A 27,912-nucleotide genomic window follows, 5' to 3' on the forward strand; every position below is an offset into this window, starting at 1 on the left:
TCAAAGTTCGACCGCGAATGAGAGGGGGAGAGAGTGAGTGAGAAAAGCCCAAGCGCCCTCTCACGCACACACCGAACCGCACGTGCACGCGCGCACTCCCGCCTGTGTGCGCACGGTTTTTGGCTCTCTCGCTCGCTCGCCGTACACACACCAATCAGGGGCCCACTGAACCAATCGGTTGGTGGAACGAGGCAAACACGGCCCAATCGGGTGCTTGGGAAATTCAGCACTCCAGCGGGCCCAGAATTACACGCGGTAAACTGCGCTTCTACACGACAGCGAATGTTTTAACGAATTTGTGGACCGGAAATTCTTATTTTTACGTTATCCCCTACAAATCCGCGAAAACTTAAATACGCCTGTAGCGAGCGAAAACACAGCGAGCAAGCGAGAATTACAGAAAAATCTGTCAATTCATATTAAAAAAGGCCTGTGGTGGAGCTCTGGCGAAGAAGATTTGTTCAGGATAAGAAAGATTGCAGGATACGAAAGCAGATTTGAATCGAATTTGGATTCGACACCACGATTCGAATTGCCTTTTTCGCAAAATTCTCGCGTTTTACAGGTACTGGAATACTTCTAACGTATGCATTAAGAAAAAAGAGTCAATATTTGCCGTTTTTTCATGAGCAAACCGTCAATCGCACTGCAGAAACCAAAAATGCAGCATCAATAGTAGTTACCCATGAATTATCAGACAAAATTTAATAGCTCTATCAGTCGAACTCTAATCTTGATGTTGCCTATTGCGCTATTGCCCAAAAATAAAAGCATCATAAGAGGGCATGATTCCGACAAAAAGATCCAAAGGACACTGTTCCGACCGAGACCGAGGAAAAAGTGGCTACATCGCTGCGTGAGATTGGCCGTGCGATCGGTACAACTGGCCAAATAGTTAAGAAGGACCTGGCGGACATGGGTAAACACGTCAGAAAGCGGAAGTCCTGGTACTCTGATCTCGGAGCACTGCTCGGAGCTGCTCCGGGAGCAGCTCGCAAGGAGTCGAGGCGATTTTTAGACGAAAAGGAGCGGCTGAGTACCGAAGATTGCGAACCCTTCAGGGTCGTTTTTAGCTTTTGGGAGGCCCAGGGCACACTGTATTAACGGGGCCCCTTTAGTTTTTGTGAATTGAAGCGAGTTCTTTTCGGGTAGTTCAAGATTTTCACACACTAAAACCCCTTTCCAACGCTTCTTTACCATCTACAATAGTAACATGCACCATCGTCTAGCTTCTTCCATTCAAAATTTCTTTGTCTCTCTCATAAGCAAATAACTTAAGCAATAGATTTTTACAGGTTTCTTTTGATTTTAGTTGTTTATAGATCCGAACTCAATATCCGATATTGATATTGATTAATGTTTTAGGTGGGGCTTCGAAATTTTTTTTCCAAAAAAGGCTCATTTTTGAAGATTTTTTGAGTCGTATCCTTCCCCTTGACTTTTTTATGTGTATGGCATATTAAACTACAACTTTTCTAGAATATTTTGTTCTTTTTGAGAAAGATTGATTATAAACTTCCACGGCATTACATGGCATTATGAAGGTGCGTCTGCGAAAAGGTACTTTCCGGTGCCCATCGTAGCTGCGTTATGCGTCATCGATATTCTTTTGATAGATTATTAGTTTATCCAGGTAGCCCCGTTGAATTTTGTTTGAATTTCCTATTTTTCGATTTTTGGCGGATTTTTGAAGTTGAAAAAGTGATCACAATGATCAAACCGGGTTCGTCGCTTAAGTCTTAAGACCCAAGTCTTTTGATTCACACCAAAAACAGTGCCCATCGTAGCTCCGTGATGGGTCATCAGAAAAATACAAATCAATAATCTTTTAGATTATAAGTTTATCCAGTTAACCTTGTCGAGTTTTTGTTGAATTTCCTATATTTCATTATTTGGCAGATTTTTGAAGTTGATAAAGGAATGCATTTTGCGATTTTGCCAAGAAAAAACGAGTCTTACATAATTATTTAAAAAAAGTACCAACAATTTTCATGAAAACTCAACGGGGCTACCTGGCAAAGAGTTTACAAATTATGTGTTAAAAATTTCAAAACAATCGTCCCAGTAGTTTTTACGGTACGATGGGCACCGACTTTGAAAACATTGGTTATGGGAAACGCTCTTCAGAATAGCGAGCTACATGAAACGCGGATTTTCAAAAATCTATAACTTTGTCAGTGTTGCTTCGGTTGATTCAAACATTTTACACAATATTCTTGATAAGATCAGCATTCAGGTAATATGTTAAATCATGATTGAACAGGCACAGAAAGAGTTGAAAAACATGTGCGCAAATATGTTTTCGACTGCCATTTTGAAATTACCGGCTAACTGCCGGAATCCTGCTCGGAATGGCACCAAATTTGATTTCGAATAAACTGATAAACTCACTTTCCACGTGTAATTTACAGAACTCAATTATCAGTCATGGTTTATTTTTTATCACCTTTCAAAATTTGTCTCTTTTTTTAATGCATACGTTAATTGCCGAACGATAATGGCAGACCTTGTCACGAATTGTTTTTTTTCAATTTTCTTCAACTTTGGCCGTTTTCACTGTTGCACTACAGCTAAGAAATACCTGACAGAACTTGCCTATTTCTACGTTTCCAGCCTCATTCTTTCGTTCAACAAGTTTGTACAATGTACATGCACAAATCTTAATTATCAATTCTGATTAATTATCCAACCAAATTTGACTTCATTTATGCCAGGAAAGGATGGGGATACGCAGTGCGATCTTCGCCCACAACGCACGACCAATTCGCGATCCCTTTCTTTTGGTTCTGGTAGCAACAACAACCGCCCTTTTCGGTGCTTATCACCAACGCGTAGATCACATCCTTATGGTGGCGCACACGCCCTCTTCGCTGCCAACTCCATCCCCATTCAATGTTGGAACATTCTGCGCAATTTTTTATTGGCTTCGTACTGGCCACCGTATGCTGTTGCCGACTGTTCTGCTATTGTAATGCTGTTCTTTATGATTAGGCAACAGCACAAGCAAGCAAAAGTATCCATTTGTTTTAGCCATTTTCCAGCAACACTTTAACACTTTCGTTTCTTGTGATCTCGAGAGGCTTTACAGCGCTGCATTGTGGCGATTATTGCGATACAGAACGATGCGAATATGATCAGGAAGATAAACATCTTCACGTGTGCGCACGTGCAAAGATGCAGGGATGGGCGCAGATCGCACAGCGTTTTTATCACCGAGTAGTTCGGTCGATGATGATCTTTTCTTCCACCGTTTTCGTTTTGTGATCTCTGTGCTCCATCGTAACATCTGCGGCACCTTTGTGGAGAAGGTGGATGATCATTCTGCGAAAGAATGGGGCTAGAACGTCGGAAAATGCAAGTTCTGTCGGCTGTTCCTTTGAATGCGAACAGTTGTGGTGCAGTAGGAAAAACGGTGAAGGTTGAGTGAAGATTGGATCAAATTAATACGTGAGAAACATCAACACATTTTGGAGGTGCTGAGGGAAGGGGAGATGAATTCCTAATTAATGCTCAATTAATGCCTCAACAACGTAAGATTCAGATAAATCAAATTAAACCAGAACAGATGTAAATATTTGTTTTATACCAACAAATCTTCCTTAACATACATCCAAATATTCTTAAGAAGTTCTAGATCTTCACAAAAAGAAATCAAAAATGAACCTACTTAGGCTAAAGTTAACCTCAGCCCTACCGATGATAAAATTGAGGAGTAGAAGGGCGTGGGTATCCCCAAATCTCGGACCATCTTCATGGCTAACTGATCCAACGTGGGATAGCTTGCACCCGAAAAAACTTCGATCCGACGGAAGGGAGTTCTTTCATTGATCATATCTTTACTTCAGCAAGTTGACGAATAGAACGACAAAGCATAACTGTTAAAGCATAGAAAACGATGATTCATATCGAATTTAAGCAGATGGTTTTATTTTGTTTTGAACTGTTGGTGTTTCTGATGACGTTGTTGCTACATTTTCGGTTATTAGTATTAGGGTGACTAAATGCATTCGTGATTTGTAGAAAAAAGTTAAGGAAAGAAACTTTCGCTGCACGATTTTATTAACCACAATAACCATAATGATTCTGCTTCAGGGTATGGTTGATCAATCTCTCGCGCAGCCGATTGCCCGGTGGTCACGCAGTCGATGATCGAAGGATACCCTAACGAAGGTCCTGCATGACTCTGGCTCAGGGGACTTCTTTGCGGCGTTTGTTCAATTCCATTTGAATTTCCACGAGCTTATGGTCCATTCGCCAAACTTGATCAGCACACATCATCAGCAATTGTCCCAAAATTCCATCTGTCGCCGTTGTTTCCGTTTTCACGCCATTTCATGCGTTGCAGGAGATATCGCCAGATTGTTCACGCACTACGTTATCGATCGTCAGTCGTCCTTCCCAAGCAAACGATTTAGGCGAGTAGGTCACTTGTACTCCTTCGTTATCACCTTCGTGCAGTTCCTTTCCATTGTGCGTGAACATGATTTCTTTGGTGTAGTTGTAGACAAGCGCCGAGCAGATGAACATCACTTTATCGCCGACGGTGACAATTTCCTTAGGATCTACCCGCTCCATAACGATAGCTTCGGGAAGATCGCTCACCAATAGATCAGTTTGTAAGATTTCGCTTCCTTCCGAGTTGGCTGCCTTGCAGTATACGATTCCTGGCTGATTGGCGATAATCCTGTAGGTGCGGGATGATGCGATCGAGGTTTCTTTTTCACTGCTGGCAACCTAGAAAAACGTTATAAACCAATCAGAGGGTCGGTAAATTAAATTTATCCTACGGCACCCGAGATGAAATCACCCGAGTTCACGTACTTTCGTTCATCAAGATTGCAGAGATGCTTTACCTTCAGTGGGACGCGGAATTGATCATCGTTAATCGGTTCTCCTCACTCAGACTGACAAAATCATCGCTGCTGTGCCTTTGTCCTCGAGCATGGCCGCGTCGATCGTAAGCAAGTGCCTGGCATTTTCCAGATGTGGTCGCTCAGGATCCTGTTTCACTAACAGGATGATATCGGGAGGTAGCTGTTGATGAAATAAATTGTTTTAGTTAGTGCTACTATATGTAACTGGATACTATTGAAGCACTTACCCATACATACGAATCTTCATATGGTACCCACAAGATCGGTTGATGGGATTTGCAGGTGGCATTCCACGAGACTCCAAACTTCAACACAACATGCTCATCCAACGGATCGATTTCTGGTGCACCAAGAGCGATGCTATCAGCATTATCTTCGCCAAATAATTCATCTTCCTCGGCTGAAATAAGGAGCATCGATAATAAGATTCAGATGATGGTCTACCTTTCCAAAAAGTTATTGTAAGGATTGCAAGCACACTGGAATGGTATCGTTCTTATCATTTAGATTTTGATTCCGAATGAATTCCTGACTGCCTGGTGGAAGCTACGAAAAGATGAACTCTTCTATTGTGTCAGTAAGAATACAATTTTCTTAATGCAGTGCCCTACAATTGCAATCAATCGTTGGGCAAAGCATGAATGTGAAGCATTGCAATTCGCTTCTCATTCGAGGTGCAACACACCGGTAGCGTTACCATTGCGAACTCCATTTCTAGGGTGGCTGTAGACCGCAAGATGAAAGCTAAGCAGAGGAATTTAATAAGAGAATGTCGGCTATTCGTCCCATTTCGGTGCACCAATTAGTTTAACCGATGAAGCCGTATACAGGCGACGGTGGACATTAATGAAAATGGTATGCCTGCACAAGCCTTGTCTGCATGAGGCGATAAAAGTGCATGAAACATAAGAACCTTCGGCCCTCTTCTCAAGATATGACAGACAGAGGTTTCCCGCAAACCAGATGATAGACACACGATGCTGAGTGTAGGCCATTTGGTCATCATCAATACGTTATCGTTATCTTAGCTTGCCTACAAATCTATTTAGACTTTAGAAATCGGGATCATACTAACTCCGACGGTGAAAAATGAAAATTATTTCAATACTAAATTATTTTCTAATTAAGGCATTACACATTATCTCATTCAGGTGTAATGAGATTCATAGGTGTTTTAATGATAGTTAGGAAACACTTTCTTTAATCTACTTTATTGCAACGCATTGTTAGAATGCAGAGCAACAGCTGCTTAGCTGGGGAACTGCATTCCGGGGTCTTTTTGTTGAGTGTCCTGTAGCGCTACCAGTGCCCAACTCCTCCATTCGCTGCGCACATTCCAAAACACAGAAGTAGAACAATACAAACATGTTGGCCACTACAATCCGCATCAGCTGTTCGTTTGAGTTGAAAATAGAGAGCTCAACGTTCTCGAGTTCGATACGACAGCGTGTCGCATTGGTTCTTCCTTGACAGACGATAAATTAGAACTCGAACGTTAAACAAATAGCTCCGCACAATTCACACGCCTACAGCTTTGTTCTCTACCACCATCCATTCGCGTGGTTGCTTCGGCTCCGTATGTTACTTTTCTAAATGCGTTATCATCGTAGAGCAATCGTTAAAGAACTGCAGAAAACAACCGATAGTAGCTAGAGCCATAGAGAACCGCGACTATCTGCTATGGGTTTCCGTAATACAATCACAATTTGCTTACTACGGTTCTTGCTATTGTCTGCGAGTTAATTGCTGCAGATGATGGTTGGTTATTTAATCAACTTATACATCTCCTACGGTGTCCTTTGGGGCCACTGCTCTCCACTCGTGGAAGGTATCCTGATAGCAGGAGTGGCTCGCTACGCTGTAATTAAGGCATTATGACACCTGCGGCACGTGAAAGTAGTTATCGACTGGGCTTATGGTAGCAGAAAAGTGAGATGTCCTGCCCTTACCAGGTCTCAGAAACGCTCTTGATTAGATGCTTTATAGCAGAAAGCAAATACTAACAGCGTCAATGAAGGGTAATGGAATAATTAGAACTGTGCTATGCTTATTCTCCATAAACACAACACAGCGACTCTGATATGGAAATAAGTTCTTATCGCATCACATTCTAATTCCAGCACATTTATCATGCACGCTAACATTTCTCGAATCGCGAAATTCCAGTAAAACCGTTGATCCAAGGAGGTTGGCATGAGTTTGGAAGATATCCAACATAGACAGAATCCCCGTGACCAACCCTGGCGCCAAGGGCCGAGGATTTGTCGGTTTTGCACGAGAAAGTTTACTTTATTTTTACGCTTCCCGATGCGTGTAGAAGCATGGCACCATCACGCGTGTCCAGACTGGTAACGAGAATGTATCGAAGGGTCAGCGACGACGGCTTCATGGTCCTCGGCAACAGAAGTCGACGAGAGACGGGCGCATGGCGTGTATTAACTTTCGCAGAATGAAAACCTCAAAAGGAACCAAGGCCAAAAGCTGCAATTTACTGCGCCTCTCGTCTCGACCAGAGGCAGAGTTTTGCATACGTACTGGAAGTGAATAGGTCATGCCGGCTAGGCCTCGTGTTTTATAAAGAAATAAGAGTCGACGAAGGATGACGAGTTGCTCGCCGTTTATGGCTCTGTCCATCATCATGTGGTTAACATGTTTTTACCACGACACGCACCAGGAACGGAGAATGAAAGGATTATCAATTACCTTTAACAAATGATTAAAAAAGAGTTGATGATACAATGCTTTTAAAAATCTCATATTTTTTAAACAATAAAAAGCCTGCCTTTTTGCAAAAAGATGCAATTTCGAAAGCTAACAAGAGTTTTGCCTAAATGATTTATCGAAACATAGCAAATGTTAGAGGGCACAAAGTAACTTGCTCTAGTTTGCAGTCACAAGAGATCCCTCTGTCTATCGTATCGCGGTTCTGTCGTTACATACATAGGTCAGCGTTGATTGACCTTGCCACTGAGGGCATTATTGATTTTTAGTTTATCCGCATGTCAAATGTCGTTTTACCAGCGCGTTCCGGTTGCTCTACCAAGAAATTAAGCGGTTGGCAAGATTTCCAGAAATAGAAAACAGGAAAATACCAATGAAAACATTAAAATCCACCAGCTATCTCACGGAAAATGGAGTTCTTATGTACGAATGTCATCGATGCGATAAACTGGTGGACCATGGACCGAAATGAAGTCAGACGCGTCAAACTGTTGATGAAAACATTCGAGGCTGGACATGCTGAAACAATCGTCCCACTATAATAACGATGGGATGGGCAGGAATGAAATTGTTGCATGATGATCCAACACACTAATTTCATTTCGTGATTAATGGTTTTACTCCCGCGGCGCAAAGCAGCCGACCACTTTCCAACAATCCGTCGCGTTTACAACGAACTAACGAGCTTGCCGACTTTTGAACGATGAAACGTAATCCGAGAGCCATTTTCGTATTTGGATCCGCGGTCACAGCAAAAAAAAAGGAACAAAAGTCTCGGTCTGAGCACATGCATGACATCTGATTCTCATTCTACGAGAAGTGTAGCTTCAAACGGCGAACAAGATACGTCTGGACATACACTACAAAGCTTAGTGTCGCAATCCAGTGGAAATCCCCACGATGTGCCACATTTTCTGCTAGCATCGTCATCGTCACACTGGAGGCCATAATATCTGGACCAATTTTAAGTGATTTAACAACACATCGAACCAGCTCCATGCGCTTCAACAAACGATGGACATGACGTAGAACGGTAATGATCCCGCGATGAAGTCTCTAACGGTTATGCTTCTCGAAACGATCCTTTCGATCAACAGTCTGCTCCCATCTTGAGTCACAAGGAACCGGCATTGGGTCTGATGTCATCTTTTAAGCCTAGCACCTCACACTGTGCATGAGTGGTTCGAGCAAACATTCCGCTACGGTACACAGGAACTGCAGTAAACTCGTTCTGTTTGCGATCGTCTTAACTGTGTTGCACGCACACGCGGTCCCGGTGCTCGTCGTCATCAGAACAGGGGAACATTTCGTGGATGCCGTTGCTCGTTCACCAACGTAGCGTAAGAACCCAGACGCTGGCGTTGGGTGTCGTTAATGAAACCAATTGGTGCCCCCCTTGTAGCCACACCACAATTGTGAACGTGTGAAGATGCTGACCGCAGTGTCTCTTTTCTTGGGATTCATCTGCGATGAAGGCTAAAGTTCAACTGACAAACTCGACTCGTCCATGCTTCAGTTTCAGTCCGACATTGGTGACGATGTGTCGGGATGGACCGTGACTTGATGGCGAAGTGATGAATCCTCCGTCCATCGGTGCCACATGAATCACTAATTCACAAAGTCTATGACCAAAATTATGGTTGGAGAAAAGAATGTGGCACGTTCCACTGATTACGGTTCGTCCGACCGAGTTGATGAATGCCGCACTGTCGGAACTAGAGCAACGATGAGGCGAAATTTTGTGGAATTACATTTGGAGGAATTTTCAATCCCGAAATGAGCAAACGGAGACAGAAAAGTGTCACTATGCGAGGGATTTGCTGAATGCCACTTGCCACTCGGTTCAGTAACCCCAATACGTGTTCCTCCAGCGTCTTATAGCTTCCGAAGAGGAATTCTTCTTTCCATTTGTAATCCATAGTAGTTACACGGTGAATCATTTGTATGCATCGACTTGTTCGTATTCAAATGTGAGCTACAAACTGGATGTCATTTGCATTCGTTCGAACAGTTTTATAATTCGGACATTTCAATCACCGAACTTCAGATGTTATTTCGTTATCATTTCGATGAATCTTTTATAAACTAAAGAAACTGATAAGGAAAACTTTCATGGGTTTCAAGAGCTACTCAACTCCTCGTGCAATCGCATGCGAAACGTGAATGATTGCAACCTCATTCCAGGAGAGAGTATAGTATCATCATTAGCCGAGGTTGGCTGATATCAGCATGCTATTAATGTGCTCCCTTATCTCTACGACTGACGCTTTTACTACGCCAATGAAATCAATAATCCCACATGACACTAACGTCACAACGTGCTGAAGAATGCTTTGCCTTTGAATTGAATGCTCGATCGATCGAAAAAATACATGTAAATAATTAACATTTTACTGTAATTTCATTCTCCAGATCATATTCAACCACACACCAGATGTACCAGATGTACTTTGTATGTTCATCGAGGCACATTTCCTGTCGCTTGTAACTATGGAGGGTCGCACATGTGGCTTCCGAAGTCAGTGAACCGATAGCGAGCAGCGCATCATAAAGAAACGAAAAGATGCAACCATCCCATTCCATCGCATCGCTTCACTTCAAATCAAACGTAAATCACGTTGCACACATTTCCACATGACATATCTGCACAATTCTTGTGGCTCTCGCAATCGGCGCTCTGTGGGTTGCAAAGCGCAATTCTCTTCGATATCACCATTGGTTTCGAGACGAGACAGTTTGATAAACCAGAAGCAGAGGCCGGGCTCTAGCTGGACGCAAATTCGGACAGAGAGCTTGCAGATAAGAGAGATAAGGGAAACTCTGGGCCACGGATCGCATACTGGTATGCGCAGGCGGATTGTCGAAGATCGGGCCTTAATGTGGTCTCTGCCGCTGTCGTTTCGGTCTGGCCATCCCACCGGAAGAGCAGCCTTACGTTTGTTTTGTATTTGGCAAACGTAATGTAAACCAGAAATGGATGGAACTCAACACAGACGCACAGACACTGGCCTTAAAATGGCAAAGGCAGCAAAGGCTGCGGCGAGAAAGCTGCCATTCCTGTTTTGATGACACGACAGACACTGGAGGAACTCGGTTCTCGGTCAGCCCGTAACAGAGACCCATGTTTGGGTCTTTATTCCGACGGTCCGAAAACTGACGACGCCAACGACGACGAGGCATGGCGGTGACATTTCCGGTTCGATGCAATGCACTTCGGTACCTGCTGCACATGTTCTGATCCAAGCTGAATTTGGTTTTTGTCGCAGCGGCAGAGTAAGTCATACTTCGTTTCGCTTGTATCTGGCTTTAGTTCCTTCGAAACCGAAGAAAGTTGATAACACAACGCGGAATGCAGCAGTTGAGTCTGCTTATTGTCGTCGTCGTTTGGTGGTCTCCAAGTGCCACACCCTCTCGACCTCACTCACTCCCCCAGCGAGTGTTACCAGCGACATCGCGCAGAACTATAAACAAACATCGATCGCATCGTGTCTGGAGATCGTTGATGGAGTAAACACAAATGATGTTCGCGATCGGGTTGCTCACTGCATCCCAAGCCAATCCCAGGCGCCAGAAGCGTCGAAGGCAATGATTCGGCCACATCACTGGTTGAGGACCGTTGCGGTGCAGTCTGGGACCGGATATGAGATCAATTGAGTGCGATTGTCGTGGCCGCATCGGTCCATCGGTCCGCCTCGGTACGATACGGTCTACGGGTCGTGAATGAATTCCAGAGTACAGACCAGAGAGACCCACCCAACCGGCCAACTGTTCCGTGGAGCCACATCCGCACTACATCCGGATGAAAGTCCGATATGGAACCAGATCTTGCGGGAGTACCACTGTCCACCATGGGGCGAAGGGGCATAAATTCCCATTTGTTACTCATCGACCACGGCAACGGGTTGACCGCAAAGGTTCGTTTGTTTGCATTGTGCATCGCTGTATGTGTCAGTGAGCTCGACGATATTATTGTTTCACAATTCCCGCTAAGATATCACACCTGGGCGACGCGTAAGGTACGCGTGTGTTCGTGCCATCAACGCCGGGTTGATGATGATTCATACCCAGGCGAACAAGCGTGACGTGCGTGATTTCCGAATGAGTCGCACCGTCACGCGCACGTTACCTTGGATTGGACCAGATTGGAGGAGTGGAGCACAAGGTCTTCGCGGCTATGTTTGGCGCGGGACGCATCAACAGATTCCTCGACTACGCGTAGCAGCTGTATGGAAGAGTGCAAAGTACGGTCCTGGGAATTTTCGTGATAAAAGTAGAATCAAACGATCCTAGCACGAAACAGCATAGTTTTGATATCAGCCAGAGTGGCGACCAGAGGGACTCTTCTTAGATTTCCTTCTCTATTCTTATTCTTCCTTCGAGCATCTTGCGGGACCCACAGCTCTCTGTCGACAGGCTAGCAACTTATCACAAGATGTTTTGTTCAGTGACCGTTGGCGTGGTGCTTCCACTGCATTCCTACTGGGACGCAATTCGCGGCGCAAAGAAGTCTCCACAAGGCGAGAGCTTGAGACTCGTAAGCGAACGTTGATAACGATAATCTGGCCACCACTATACAGCGCTGTCGCTGTGCTGGGCCTGGCTGGACGATCGTGCGCATATCGTTTGTTTAGCGGCCATCGCACTGTTGGCCTTAGGAAAGCCAGAAAGACAAGCAAGTGAAGGATAAACAAGACCCTTTAACGTCCCATGGATTGTCCCCCAATATTTGTCTGCCCAGCACACTCTTGTATTGTGTCTCTTCTTGTATAGCATATTGGGCGTATGTTGTTGGTCAATAGAACATATTCTCTCTCTCTCTCTCTCTCGATCTCACTCTTGCTGCCACTACGGGATGTGGGAGAACCGCTTGTTTCAACGCTTATGGAATGGTGAAAGCAGGAAGTTTGATTTGTTTTAAAGAGTTTCTCCGGCAAACTTTATCGAAACAAACCAAGCCAACAGTCGCTAAAGTGTAGAACTCGACTGGCAATTTGCGTCACTTAGCGGAGTTTATCATGTCATACAACTTCAACGCTATCCAACTACTAACAACAATCATTTAACGAATAGCCATTTCCTCCTCGAGCAATCGCACCTGTCGTATTTGGGTCCGTTTGGAGCGCCACGATATATAATCACGAATACGAAGGGAATATACGTAAACACATGTGGTACTGCGGCCTCCACCGTTGGAATATGCGTACAGAACGGGAACCGTGCGCTCGACTGATTTTTGGCACATACATACATAGCTCTGCCCAGCCAGGAGAAAGATTTTATGACCGGCCACGCCAACGAAAATTGGCCAACAGGAGTACAAGCAGCGAATGAAAGAGAAGATAAAACCGCGAATGTGTCGGAGAGTAATCACACTTCCCAACGCGCAACAACATTCCGGCAACAGACCAGCAGATCTTGGTTGGTAGCTGTTGGCCATGTTTCGCCACGATCGCGCCCGGGGAAGCGGTCCGAAAAAAACACAAAACATGAAAGGAAGCTTAAGCCCTGTAAGCAAAGCAACGGCCAGCATCGCTACCAAGAGATGCCAATGACTCAAAAACCGGTTCAGCCAATAATATGAAGCGCGTACACCGAAATGGTTGGAGATCACGCAAACGACGGGCTTTTCGGTGGATTCGGTTCGACTCTCGCTGACGTCACCACGAATGAAACCATAACCGGCGTGCGGAGAATGAAGCATAAATGCATAAGAAAGCCGCATAGGAACTAGAGCGATCGGGCTCTCTACGACGATCAGAGCGATCCTCTCCTCGGTTTACGATGATCATAAACTGTGGTCGTCACCATCATCTGCTGATCGAGGTCAATAGCATTGGCAGACAGCGGTTAGGACAACAATTTACATACCCCGGGCGCCAATTCGCGTTACAACATTAGCTCAACAGAAGATCAACGTTAGAAGATCCCGAACGATCGCACGATGGGCTTCTTCCGTAGATTTTGCCAGTTTCTAACTACTGCGAATGCGAATTGAAAGCATACAAACAACGGCAAAAACCACATTCAGCAAAGGACCCGGCCGGTGGGATCTCTGAAGGATTTACACTAAATTTAGCATCCAGCACATTTATCATACTCTCCGTCGCCACGGTTGACACGCAAGCACTATAGAAAGGCGATCGCCACCGAGGATGGCACTTATGCACCACAACAGCGTGCTCTCGGTCTCGGTTGAAACGCGTTTTTTTATCGGATTCTCGTCGTTGACACCCAACAAATGCAACCCGACCCACACCCGTCGTCGCGTTTGTGGGAGACGTTCGTGGACGGAGTCGAAGAAGCGGACTGCGTTCTTGGATACACTCACACGCACAACATATCTCTGAGTACACACATTCACCACCACTACCGGCCGTACGATCGGGCGCTTCTTCCACCCAGAACGACAATCTCTCGCGTGGGGCCGTGGTGTCTTTGCCTGCTGGGGTCAGCACATTTTTGGGTGCGCCTCATGTGCCTAGTGATGTGCCTCGTAGCCATCAAAAACGGAACGGAAGAAGCAGGCGATCGTTCTACTCCATATCCACTTCCGTATGGCGCAGACGGCACTTGGGGGCCACGTGAGATGCACAGCGGCCCCAAATAGCCACTAACACTACACCACTGAACACTAGTAAACTCACATGATAGTACTGGGCACCACAGCGACTAGTGCACTTGAGTACAGCGATAACCTTCAGCCGCGAGAAAATGCGCACCGCGAAACAACGACTGCCTCGGTCGACGGTCGGCGAATGAATAGCGGATGAATGTCGTCTTTCCGAATGGTCGACCTCACCGAGATGAACAACTCTTTCTATGCTCCGACTTGCGACGAGAGAGAGAACATGCTCACGCATCGAACATCGAATGTTGTGACTCCCAAACGCCGGATTAACCATCACGGGAAGCGGAACAGAATGGTGACAAAACTAAAAGAATTTCATGACCAACCAACATAAGCATAAGTTGAGAGCAGCATGAAATTATCGGGATTAATTTATGGAGAGAACTAGGACTCCGTGGGCTAGTTATTCGCAATCTATTGTTCAATTAGTTTTAATAAATTATGTTTTCTTTTGCCAATTCTTGTCCGTTTCATAATTTATTGTTACTGTCGAAGGGCACAAAATATTTAACTCTCATTAATTAAATTTCATAATTCAGTATACAATATCAAGATTACTCAAATCATTTAGATCTCTACTACCAACAACTGTTTGAAATTCACGAATAATCTCAAACTGCCCTAAAAACCAATGCTTTCAAAAGAGATGGAGTGTTCCACCAGCACAACGCAGAGCAACACGTTTCTTTCGCTGTCATTCGCTGCATACCTCCGGAAACTTCGTTTGGACAGATTTGATGGATCCAAGAAGCAACATGTAATTATCACTTCCTTCTCGCTTTTCAAAACTTCCTTCTTGATAAGAAAATGGAATCATTAGAAAACTGAGATTTGATTGCATTGATACTGAACCTACCTCTAAAATTAACCAATAAAACGTAGCACGTTTGATGTAAATCTGACCATCGAAAATGCGTTTTGGGGGACTAAGGTATTAAAGTTTTTCCTCATTTATTTTTAACATTTTTCCATGACTGCTGATCCTTTCAAGAGTATTATGTAAAATGTTTGGGCCAATCGAAGCAAAACTGACAAAGTTATAGATTTTTGAAAATTCGCGTTTCATACAATGCCCCGTACAGCTCGGTACTTTGAAAAGCGTTTCCCAAAACCAACGTTTAAAGTCGGTGCTCATCGTACCGTAAAAACTACTGGGCCGATCGATTTGAAATTTTTAACACATAATTTGTAAACTTTTTGATAGGTAGCCCTGTCGCAATATCATGAAAATTGTTGTTACTTTTTTTTAAATAATTATGTATGACTCGTTTCATCATTTTTTCAACTTAAAAAATCTGGCAAAAATCGAAAAATTGGAAATTCTACAAAAACTCAATGGGGCAACCTAGATAAACTTATAATCTATCAAAAGAATATCGATTTGTATTTTTCTGATGACGCATCACGCAGCTACGATGGGTAGTGTTTTTGGTGCGAATCAAAAGACTTGGGCCTTAAGACTAAGCGACGAACCCGGATTGATCATTGTGATCACTTTTTCAACTTCAAAAATCTGCCAAAAATCGAAAAATAGGAAATTCAACAAAAACTTGACGGGGCTACCTAGATAAACTTATGATCTAACGATATATTTATTCGATTGATTTGTTTCATATGACCCGTCATTTCACTACGATGAGCATAGTAAAAAATACCTTTTCGACGAAATGCCTACCAAAATTTGATGCCACGGATTAATTATTCAATTAATGTTGCTCAAAATGATACCAAATATTCTTCAAAAATTTTATTTTGCAAAAATAGTGCTGAATGATTACTACTTACCTACTTATCCGGCGCTACAACCGACGAGCGGTCTTGTCCTGCCACAGAAGATTCCTCCACCGCTCGCGATCGAGCGCCGTCGTCCGCCAAGTCGAAAGTCCAGCTATTCTGGCATCGATGTCGATACCGTCGCTCCATCTCGATTTGGGCCTACCACGCCCTCTCTGTCCATCCGGAAGGCCTAAGAAGACTTTACGGGCTGGGTCGTCGTCTGCCAATCCATTACATGCCCAGCCCACCGAAGCCGGGCGAGTCTTATGCGCTGCGCGACAGTGAGATCGCCATACAACGCGTACAACTCTGCGTTGTTACGCATGTAATGATGAATGGTTACGTCACAAAAAATGGAGCCTTTTTTGGCCCGAAATTACCGAAGCCCCCCTTTATAGAAGCGTTAAATTTCATTCAAAAATTATGAACTACCTTTTCCAATCTTATAAACGTGATTTGGAACTGTAAACTGCTACAAGTCATTGAAGGAAATGTAATAAAATCGTTTTAAATGATTACAATGAAAGTAGAAAGAAAATATAATTAACTTTCAACTAACGACTAGTAAAGATAAGTTCTTGGCGTTAAAGAACCCGGTTTAACGGTTAAACGCTCGTGCAGATACAATTTAACGTCAAGTTACAAATCATGCTTCGAGCGGTTTTAGAAATCACAAGACCATTGCTAACATTGCAACGCGATGTCTAAACAAATGGAACGAAGATTGAGAGAACTAGCCGAATTAGTCCTACAAAAACAAGTTAAATGTTGTGTTTTGTGTTGTGGCCACCGATGTGTTTTGATAAATACCGATTGTTATACCACCGATGTGTTTTTATATTTGATGGCTTATGTGGGTTGTAGACATATTTTTTATTTATTTTAGTTACGCGAAGTTAAACACCAAACGGCTGTCTACCCCTACGTAGCATTTCATCAATTCATATGCGACACTTGTTGCACGTGAAAGCGTACTAGTACAATTTCAGGGTATATTTATTGTAATTTTTAACAGGATACAGTGAAATACGCCAGAAAAACATTAAAATAAGAAATGATAATTTATTAAACTATTTGAACAACAGATTGCAAATAACCAGAATATTGAACCCCAGCCATGGCTTTATAAACTACTGCCGATAATTTCATGCTACTCTTAACTCCACTAAAATATATCAAGTGAAATGGACAGAGCTTATGTTGGTTGGTCATGAAATTCTTTTAGTTTTGTCACCATTCTGTTCCGCTTCCCGTGATGGTTAATCCGGCGTTTGGGAGTCACAACATTCGATGTTCGATGCGTGAGCATGTTCTCTCTCTCGTCGCAAGTCGGAGCATAGAAAGAGTTGTTCATCTCGGTGAGGTCGACCATTCGGAAAGACGACATTCATCCGCTATTCATTCGCCGACCGTCGACCGAGGCAGTCGTTGTTTCGCGGTGCGCATTTTCTCGCGGCTGAAGGTTATCGCTGTACTCAAGTGCACTAGTCGCTGTGGTGCCCAGTACTATCATGTGAGTTTACTAGTGTTCAGTGGTGTAGTGTTAGTGGCTATTTGGGGCCGCTGTGCATCTCACGTGGCCCCCAAGTGCCGTCTGCGCCATACGGAAGTGGATATGGAGTAGAACGATCGCCTGCTTCTTCCGTTCCGTTTTTGATGGCTACGAGGCACATCACTAGGCACATGAGGCGCACCCAAAAATGTGCTGACCCCAGCAGGCAAAGACACCACGGCCCCACGCGAGAGATTGTCGTTCTGGGTGGAAGAAGCGCCCGATCGTACGGCCGGTAGTGGTGGTGAATGTGTGTACTCAGAGATATGTTGTGCGTGTGAGTGTATCCAAGAACGCAGTCCGCTTCTTCGACTCCGTCCACGAACGTCTCCCACAAACGCGACGACGGGTGTGGGTCGGGTTGCATTTGTTGGGTGTCAACGACGAGAATCCGATAAAAAAACGCGTTTCAACCGAGACCGAGAGCACGCTGTTGTGGTGCATAAGTGCCATCCTCGGTGGCGATCGCCTTTCTATAGTGCTTGCGTGTCAACCGTGGCGACGGAGAGTATGATAAATGTGCTGGATGCTAAATTTAGTGTAAATCCTTCAGAGATCCCACCGGCCGGGTCCTTTGCTGAATGTGGTTTTTGCCGTTGTTTGTATGCTTTCAATTCGCATTCGCAGTAGTTAGAAACTGGCAAAATCTACGGAAGAAGCCCATCGTGCGATCGTTCGGGATCTTCTAACGTTGATCTTCTGTTGAGCTAATGTTGTAACGCGAATTGGCGCCCGGGGTATGTAAATTGTTGTCCTAACCGCTGTCTGCCAATGCTATTGACCTCGATCAGCAGATGATGGTGACGACCACAGTTTATGATCATCGTAAACCGAGGAGAGGATCGCTCTGATCGTCGTAGAGAGCCCGATCGCTCTAGTTCCTATGCGGCTTTCTTATGCATTTATGCTTCATTCTCCGCACGCCGGTTATGGTTTCATTCGTGGTGACGTCAGCGAGAGTCGAACCGAATCCACCGAAAAGCCCGTCGTTTGCGTGATCTCCAACCATTTCGGTGTACGCGCTTCATATTATTGGCTGAACCGGTTTTTGAGTCATTGGCATCTCTTGGTAGCGATGCTGGCCGTTGCTTTGCTTACAGGGCTTAAGCTTCCTTTCATGTTTTGTGTTTTTTTCGGACCGCTTCCCCGGGCGCGATCGTGGCGAAACATGGCCAACAGCTACCAACCAAGATCTGCTGGTCTGTTGCCGGAATGTTGTTGCGCGTTGGGAAGTGTGATTACTCTCCGACACATTCGCGGTTTTATCTTCTCTTTCATTCGCTGCTTGTACTCCTGTTGGCCAATTTTCGTTGGCGTGGCCGGTCATAAAATCTTTCTCCTGGCTGGGCAGAGCTATGTATGTATGTGCCAAAAATCAGTCGAGCGCACGGTTCCCGTTCTGTACGCATATTCCAACGGTGGAGGCCGCAGTACCACATGTGTTTACGTATATTCCCTTCGTATTCGTGATTATATATCGTGGCGCTCCAAACGGACCCAAATACGACAGGTGCGATTGCTCGAGGAGGAAATGGCTATTCGTTAAATGATTGTTGTTAGTAGTTGGATAGCGTTGAAGTTGTATGACATGATAAACTCCGCTAAGTGACGCAAATTGCCAGTCGAGTTCTACACTTTAGCGACTGTTGGCTTGGTTTGTTTCGATAAAGTTTGCCGGAGAAACTCTTTAAAACAAATCAAACTTCCTGCTTTCACCATTCCATAAGCGTTGAAACAAGCGGTTCTCCCACATCCCGTAGTGGCAGCAAGAGTGAGATCGAGAGAGAGAGAGAGAGAGAATATGTTCTATTGACCAACAACATACGCCCAATATGCTATACAAGAAGAGACACAATACAAGAGTGTGCTGGGCAGACAAATATTGGGGGACAATCCATGGGACGTTAAAGGGTCTTGTTTATCCTTCACTTGCTTGTCTTTCTGGCTTTCCTAAGGCCAACAGTGCGATGGCCGCTAAACAAACGATATGCGCACGATCGTCCAGCCAGGCCCAGCACAGCGACAGCGCTGTATAGTGGTGGCCAGATTATCGTTATCAACGTTCGCTTACGAGTCTCAAGCTCTCGCCTTGTGGAGACTTCTTTGCGCCGCGAATTGCGTCCCAGTAGGAATGCAGTGGAAGCACCACGCCAACGGTCACTGAACAAAACATCTTGTGATAAGTTGCTAGCCTGTCGACAGAGAGCTGTGGGTCCCGCAAGATGCTCGAAGGAAGAATAAGAATAGAGAAGGAAATCTAAGAAGAGTCCCTCTGGTCGCCACTCTGGCTGATATCAAAACTATGCTGTTTCGTGCTAGGATCGTTTGATTCTACTTTTATCACGAAAATTCCCAGGACCGTACTTTGCACTCTTCCATACAGCTGCTACGCGTAGTCGAGGAATCTGTTGATGCGTCCCGCGCCAAACATAGCCGCGAAGACCTTGTGCTCCACTCCTCCAATCTGGTCCAATCCAAGGTAACGTGCGCGTGACGGTGCGACTCATTCGGAAATCACGCACGTCACGCTTGTTCGCCTGGGTATGAATCATCATCAACCCGGCGTTGATGGCACGAACACACGCGTACCTTACGCGTCGCCCAGGTGTGATATCTTAGCGGGAATTGTGAAACAATAATATCGTCGAGCTCACTGACACATACAGCGATGCACAATGCAAACAAACGAACCTTTGCGGTCAACCCGTTGCCGTGGTCGATGAGTAACAAATGGGAATTTATGCCCCTTCGCCCCATGGTGGACAGTGGTACTCCCGCAAGATCTGGTTCCATATCGGACTTTCATCCGGATGTAGTGCGGATGTGGCTCCACGGAACAGTTGGCCGGTTGGGTGGGTCTCTCTGGTCTGTACTCTGGAATTCATTCACGACCCGTAGACCGTATCGTACCGAGGCGGACCGATGGACCGATGCGGCCACGACAATCGCACTCAATTGATCTCATATCCGGTCCCAGACTGCACCGCAACGGTCCTCAACCAGTGATGTGGCCGAATCATTGCCTTCGACGCTTCTGGCGCCTGGGATTGGCTTGGGATGCAGTGAGCAACCCGATCGCGAACATCATTTGTGTTTACTCCATCAACGATCTCCAGACACGATGCGATCGATGTTTGTTTATAGTTCTGCGCGATGTCGCTGGTAACACTCGCTGGGGGAGTGAGTGAGGTCGAGAGGGTGTGGCACTTGGAGACCACCAAACGACGACGACAATAAGCAGACTCAACTGCTGCATTCCGCGTTGTGTTATCAACTTTCTTCGGTTTCGAAGGAACTAAAGCCAGATACAAGCGAAACGAAGTATGACTTACTCTGCCGCTGCGACAAAAACCAAATTCAGCTTGGATCAGAACATGTGCAGCAGGTACCGAAGTGCATTGCATCGAACCGGAAATGTCACCGCCATGCCTCGTCGTCGTTGGCGTCGTCAGTTTTCGGACCGTCGGAATAAAGACCCAAACATGGGTCTCTGTTACGGGCTGACCGAGAACCGAGTTCCTCCAGTGTCTGTCGTGTCATCAAAACAGGAATGGCAGCTTTCTCGCCGCAGCCTTTGCTGCCCTTGCCATTTTAAGGCCAGTGTCTGTGCGTCTGTGTTGAGTTCCATCCATTTCTGGTTTACATTACGTTTGCCAAATACAAAACAAACGTAAGGCTGCTCTTCCGGTGGGATGGCCAGACCGAAACGACAGCGGCAGAGACCACATTAAGGCCCGATCTTCGACAACCCGCCTGCGTATACCAGTACGCGATCCGTGGCCGAGGGTTTCCCTTATCTCTCTTATCTGCAAGCTCTCTGTCCGAATTTGCGTCCAGCTAGAGCCCGGCCTCTGCTTCTGGTTTATCAGAATGTCTCGTCTCGAAACCAATGGTGATATCGAAGAGAATTGCGCTTTGCAACCCACAGAGCGCCGATTGCGAGAGCCACAAGAATTGTGCAGATATGTCATGTGGAAATGTGTGCAACGTGATTTACGTTTGATTTGAAGTGAAGCGATGCGATGGAATGGGATGGTTGCATCTTTTCGTTTCTTTATGATGCGCTACTCGCTATCGGTTCACTGACTTCGGAAGCCACATGTGCGACCCTCCATAGTTACAAGCGACAGGAAATGTGCCTCGATGAACATACAAAGTACATCTGGTACATCTGGTGTGTGGTTGAATATGATCTGGAGAATGAAATTACAGTAAAATGTTAATTATTTACATGTATTTTTTCGATCGATCGAGCATTCAATTCAAAGGCAAAGCATTCTTCAGCACGTTGTGACGTTAGTGTCATGTGGGATTATTGATTTCATTGGCGTAGTAAAAGCGTCAGTCGTAGAGATAAGGGAGCACATTAATAGCATGCTGATATCAGCCAACCTCGGCTAATGATGATACTATACTCTCTCCTGGAATGAGGTTGCAATCATTCACGTTTCGCATGCGATTGCACGAGGAGTTGAATAGCTCTTGGAACCCGTAACAATATTCCTTAACAGTTTTATTTAGTTTTAAAATGATGATTGAAATGTCCGAATTATAAAACTGTTCGAACGAATGCAAATGACATCCAGTGTGTAGCTCATATTTGAATACGAACAAGTCGATGCATACAAATGATTCACCGTGTAACGACTGTGGATTACAAATGGAAAGAAGAATTCCTCTTCGGAAGCTATAAGACGCTGGAGGATCACGTATTGGGGTTACTGCACCGAGTGGCAAGTGGCATTCAGCAAATCGCTCGCATAGTGACACTTTTCTGTCTCCGTTTGCTCATTTCGGGATTGAAAATTCCTCCAAATGTAATTCCACAAAATTTTGCCTCATCGTTGCTCTAGTTCCGACAGTGCGGCATTCATCAACTCGGTCGGACGAACAGTAATCAGTGGAACGTGCCACATTCTTTTCTCCAACCATAATTTTGGTCAAAGACTTTGTGAATTAGTGATTCATGTGGCAGCGATGGACGGAGGATTCATCACCTCGCCATCAAGTCACGGTCCATCCCGACACATCGTCACCAATGTCGGACTGAAACTGAAGCATGGACGAGTCGAGTTTGTCAGTTGAACTTTAGCCTTCATCGCAGATGAATCCCAAGAAAAGAGACACTGCGGTCAGCATCTTCACACGTTCACAATTGTGGTGTGGCTACAAGGGGGGCACCAATTGGTTTCATTAACGACACCCAACGCCAGCGTCTGGGTTCTTACGCTACGTTGGTGAACGAGCAACGGCATCCACGAAATGTTCCCCTGTTCTGATGACGACGAGCACCGGAACCGCGTGTGCGTGCAACACAGTTAAGACGATCGCAAACAGAACGAGTTTACTGCAGTTCCTGTGTACCGTAGCGGAGTGTTTGCACGGGGCACTCATGCACAGTGTGAGGTGCTAGGCTTAAAAGATGACATCAGACCCAATGCGGGGTTCCTTCGGTGACTCAAGATGGTAGCAGACTGTTGATCGAAAGGATCGTTTCGAGAAGCATAACCGTTAGAGACTTCATCGCGAGATCATTACCGTACTACGTCATGTCCATCGTTTGTTGAAGCGCATGGAGCTGGTTCGATGTGTTGTTAAATCACTTAAAATTGGTCCAGATATTATGGCCTCCAGTGTGACGATGACGATGCTAACAGAAAATGTGGCATATCGTGGGGATTTCCACTGGATTGCGACACTAAGCGTTGTAGTGTATGTCCAGAGGTATCTTGTTCGCCGTTTGAAGCTACACTTCTCGTAGAATGAGAATCAGATGTCATGCATGTGCTCAGACCGAGACTTTTGTTCCTTTTTTTTTGCTGTGACCGCGGATCCAAATACGAAAATGGCTCTCGGATTACGTTTCATCGTTCAAAAGTCGGCAAGCTCGTTAGTTCGTTGTAAACGCGACGGATTGTTGGAAAGTGGTCGGCTGCTTTGCGCCGCGGGAGTAAAACCATTAATCACGAAATGAAATTAGTGTGTTGGATCATCATGCAACAATTTCATTCCTGCCCATCCCATCGTTATTATAGTGGGACGATTGTTTCAGCATGTCCAGCCTCGAATGTTTTCATCAACAGTTTGACGCGTCTGACTTCATTTCGGTCCATGGTCCACCAGTTTATCGCATCGATGACATTCGTACATAAGAACTCCATTTTCCGTGAGATAGCTGGTGGATTTTAATGTTTTCATTGGTATTTTCCTGTTTTCTATTTCTGGAAATCTTGCCAACCGCTTAATTTCTTGGTAGAGCAACCGGAACGCGCTGGTAAAACGACATTTGACATGCGGATAAACTAAAAATCAATAATGCCCTCAGTGGCAAGGTCAATCAACGCTGACCTATGTATGTAACGACAGAACCGCGATACGATAGACAGAGGGATCTCTTGTGACTGCAAACTAGAGCAAGTTACTTTGTGCCCTCTAACATTTGCTATGTTTCGATAAATCATTTAGGCAAAACTCTTGTTAGCTTTCGAAATTGCATCTTTTTGCAAAAAGGCAGGCTTTTTATTGTTTAAAAAATATGAGATTTTTAAAAGCATTGTATCATCAACTCTTTTTTAATCATTTGTTAAAGGTAATTGATAATCCTTTCATTCTCCGTTCCTGGTGCGTGTCGTGGTAAAAACATGTTAACCACATGATGATGGACAGAGCCATAAACGGCGAGCAACTCGTCATCCTTCGTCGACTCTTATTTCTTTATAAAACACGAGGCCTAGCCGGCATGACCTATTCACTTCCAGTACGTATGCAAAACTCTGCCTCTGGTCGAGACGAGAGGCGCAGTAAATTGCAGCTTTTGGCCTTGGTTCCTTTTGAGGTTTTCATTCTGCGAAAGTTAATACACGCCATGCGCCCGTCTCTCGTCGACTTCTGTTGCCGAGGACCATGAAGCCGTCGTCGCTGACCCTTCGATACATTCTCGTTACCAGTCTGGACACGCGTGATGGTGCCATGCTTCTACACGCATCGGGAAGCGTAAAAATAAAGTAAACTTTCTCGTGCAAAACCGACAAATCCTCGGCCCTTGGCGCCAGGGTTGGTCACGGGGATTCTGTCTATGTTGGATATCTTCCAAAATCATGCCAACCTCCTTGGATCAACGGTTTTACTGGAATTTCGCGATTCGAGAAATGTTAGCGTGCATGCTGAATGCGCTGGAATTAGAATGTGATGCGATAAGAACTTATTTCCATATCAGTGTAGCTGTGTTGTGTTTATGGAGAATAAGCATAGCACAGTTCTAATTATTCCATTACCCTTCATTGACGCTGTTAGTATTTGCTTTCTGCTATAAAGCATCTAATCAAGAGCGTTTCTGAGACCTGGTAAGGGCAGGACATCTCACTTTTCTGCTACCATAAGCCCAGTCGATAACTACTTTCACGTGCCGCAGGTGTCATAATGCCTTAATTACAGCGTAGCGAGCCACTCCTGCTATCAGGATACCTTCCACGAGTGGAGAGCAGTGGCCCCAAAGGACACCGTAGGAGATGTATAAGTTGATTAAATAACCAACCATCATCTGCAGCAATTAACTCGCAGACAATAGCAAGAACCGTAGTAAGCAAATTGTGATTGTATTACGGAAACCCATAGCAGATAGTCGCGGTTCTCAATGGCTCTAGCTACTATCGGTTGTTTTCTGCAGTTCTTTAACGATTGGTCTACGATGATAACGCATTTTGAAAAGTAGCATACGGAGCCGAAGCAACCACGGTTGGCGAATGGATGTTGTAGAGAACAAATCTGTAGGCGTGCGGAGCGTGAGGAGCTATTTGTTTAACGTTCGAGTTCTAATTTATTGTCTGTCAAGAAAGAACCAATGCGACACGCTGTCGTATCGAACTCGAGAACGTTGAGCTCTCTATTTTCAACTCAAACGAACAGCTGATGCGGATTGTAGTGGCCAACATGTTTGTATTGTTCTACTTCTGTGTTTTGGAATGTGCTTAATCGTTTGTTGTTAAAAAGCAAACCAGCGAATGGAGGAGTTGGGAACTGGTAGCGCTAACTGATACTCAACATAAGACCCCGGAATGCAGTTCCTCAGCTAAGCAGCTGTTGCTCTGCATTCTAACAATGCGTTGCAATAAAGTATAGTAAAGAAAGTGCTTTCTAACTATCGTTTAAACTCGCTTTAATCGCATTACAGATGATCTTATTGCCTTAGTGCCTTAATTCGTGATTTTTCGTGAGGCAACAGTCCTCAAAGAAGTAAACAGTTCTGTATATTCATCTCGACATTCGAGACGAACTCGGTGTTTAAAAAAAGAAGGTGTTCAAAGATGTAAACAATCATGAGCGTATACTCACGAAGCAACGCGACGGTTTTAGTGATGGTGAAACAAAGTGATCTTCCTCACAGTGCGAGGAAGCTCTGAGCTACTCTTGGTGTTAAGTGACGAATTGTGACAAGAAAGTATTCCAGCGATTTCCGCAGTCAGCTCCTAGTGTCGTGTTGGATGAATAGAAGAGGAGCAGAACAAATTAGAGAATTACATTAGCACCATGATGGGTAGAGCAACGACTGTGATATTAGTGTTTACGAGCATCGCAATCCTAACAGTGCTTCGACAAGCCTCGTTCGTGAAAGGTAACATAACATTAGATTGATATCTCCCTTACCACTACTTATGACCATCATTGTTTTAAGCATATCTTATCAAATCAAACATACGATCAGCGAGCTTTGATTATTTAAAATGGTTCATTTAGTATTGTAATAGTTTTCTTTGTTCACCGTCGGAGTTAGAATGATCCCGATTTCTAAAGTCTAAATAGATTTGTTGGCAAGCTGAGATAACGATAATGTATTGATGATGACCTAGTGTCCTACACTCAGCATCATATGTCTATCATCTGGTTTGCGGGAAACCTCTGTCTGTCATACCTTGAGAAGAGGGCCGAGGGTTCTTATGTTTCATACACTTTTATCGCCTCATGCAGGCAAGGCTTGTGCATGCCTACCATTTTCATTAATGTCCACCGTCGCCTGTATACGGCTTCATCGGTTAAACTAATTGGTGCATCTGAGATGGGACGAATAGCCGACATTCTCTTATTAAATTCCTCTGCTTAGCTTTCATCTTGCGGTCTACAGCCACCCTAGAAATGGAGTTCGCAATGGTAACGCTACCGGTGTGTTGCACCTCGAATGAGAAGCGAATTGCAATGCTTCACATTCATGCTTTGCCCAACGATTGATTGCAATTGTAGGGCACTGCATTAAGAAAATTGTATTTTTACTGAAACAATAGAAGAGTCCATCTTTTCGTAACTTCCACCAGGCAGTCAGGAATTCATTCGGAATCAAAATTTAAATGATAAGAACGATACCGCTCCAGTGTCCTTGCAATCCTTACAATAACTTTTTGGAAAGGTAGACCATCATCTGAATCTTATTATCGATGCTTCTTATTTCAGCCGAGGAAGATGAATTATTTGGCGAAGATAATGCTGATAGCATCGCTCATGGTGCACCAGAAATCGATCCATTGGAGGAGCATGTTGTGTTGGAGTTTGGAGTCTCGTGGAATGCCACCTGCAAATCCCATCAACCGATCTTGTGGGTACCATATGAAGATTCGTATGTATGGGTAAGTGCTTCAATAGTATCCAGTTACATATAGTAGCACTAACTAAAACAATTTATATCATCAACAGCTACCTCCCGATATCAGTACCACTGACTTTCATACCGGAGATCCCGATAAGCCGTATGGTACGATGCTCACGATTACGAGCGCTTCTGCCGCTGTAGTTGGTCGATACTATTGCGTGAAACGGTCGGTGTACGATGAAGATAGTGAAGATGAGCTAGACGAGTTGGTAGTCGCTGATCATGCCTCCACGTTCTACGTGTACGTGAATGATACGGAACAACCGCTGGTGCCCGTTAACGTACCCGCCTTCAGAGTCAATCAATACGACACATTGGTGATTCCCTGTAAACCGTCGCATCCGGATATAGAAGTGGAACTGCACAAAGATCTGGACGGAGTGAGTATAATCAACGAATTTTGTTGGTGTTGGATGACCTTTACTACTAGACGATAGGTTTAGTGAGCCAAAAACTCACAGACAACATGTTTCAATTTTCTTCGACGTTTCGGACCCTCTATCAAAAATGTTCTTCTACTTTCTTCTATTCTCAGTTTTTAATTAAATCATATGATCCAGCCAAGGGGTTTGAACTGACAATCAATAAGTCCGAATCCGATAGTGCTACACAACACTTAAAGTGTCAGTCGCGCCATAATTCAACTGTTGGTTGGGATCCAATGGTTAGAGTTGCCCGTACGTTGAGATTCAAATTTTTACGTTCACCTAATCTACTGTAAGCC

General features: G+C 44.7%; 1 protein-coding gene and 1 long non-coding RNA gene across 12 annotated transcripts in view; one reads left to right on the forward strand and one right to left on the reverse strand.

Moving 5' to 3' along the window:
- Nucleotides 1-3,899: 3,899 nt before the first annotated feature.
- LOC126570269 (uncharacterized) lies at nucleotides 3,900-14,342 on the reverse strand. Of its 4 annotated transcripts, none has more exons than XR_007607833.1 (4): nucleotides 14,240-14,342; nucleotides 5,102-5,274; nucleotides 4,854-5,034; nucleotides 3,900-4,734 (listed from the first exon to the last, which is right to left on the reverse strand). It is a non-coding gene; the product is annotated as an uncharacterized LOC126570269 (long non-coding RNA). The 4 variants fall into 4 exon arrangements; XR_007607835.1 differs by lacking the exon at nucleotides 14,240-14,342 and adding an exon at nucleotides 13,924-14,233; XR_007607834.1 differs by lacking the exon at nucleotides 14,240-14,342 and adding an exon at nucleotides 13,852-14,233.
- A 3,065-nt stretch (nucleotides 14,343-17,407) lies between these two features.
- The window catches only part of LOC126569602 (vascular endothelial growth factor receptor 1-like), a 19,163-nt gene continuing 8,658 nt past the window's right edge, over nucleotides 17,408-27,912 (forward strand). For 6 of the 8 annotated variants that reach the window (XM_050226812.1, XM_050226814.1, XM_050226813.1 and 3 more), the window contains exons 1-4: nucleotides 17,408-17,512; nucleotides 25,722-26,162; nucleotides 26,993-27,165; nucleotides 27,233-27,568. In XM_050226812.1, the coding sequence (XP_050082769.1) occupies nucleotides 26,078-26,162; nucleotides 26,993-27,165; nucleotides 27,233-27,568 (594 nt within the window). In that variant the 5' untranslated portion in view covers nucleotides 17,408-17,512; nucleotides 25,722-26,077. Of the gene's footprint in view, nucleotides 17,513-25,721; nucleotides 26,163-26,637; nucleotides 26,696-26,992; nucleotides 27,166-27,232; nucleotides 27,569-27,912 lie in introns of those variants that run through there. The other 2 variants (XM_050226817.1, XM_050226818.1) reach the window with 2 other exon arrangements.

This window comes from Anopheles aquasalis, chromosome 2 (assembly GCF_943734665.1).
Source record: "Anopheles aquasalis chromosome 2, idAnoAquaMG_Q_19, whole genome shotgun sequence".
NCBI lineage: Eukaryota > Metazoa > Arthropoda > Insecta > Diptera > Culicidae > Anopheles > Anopheles aquasalis.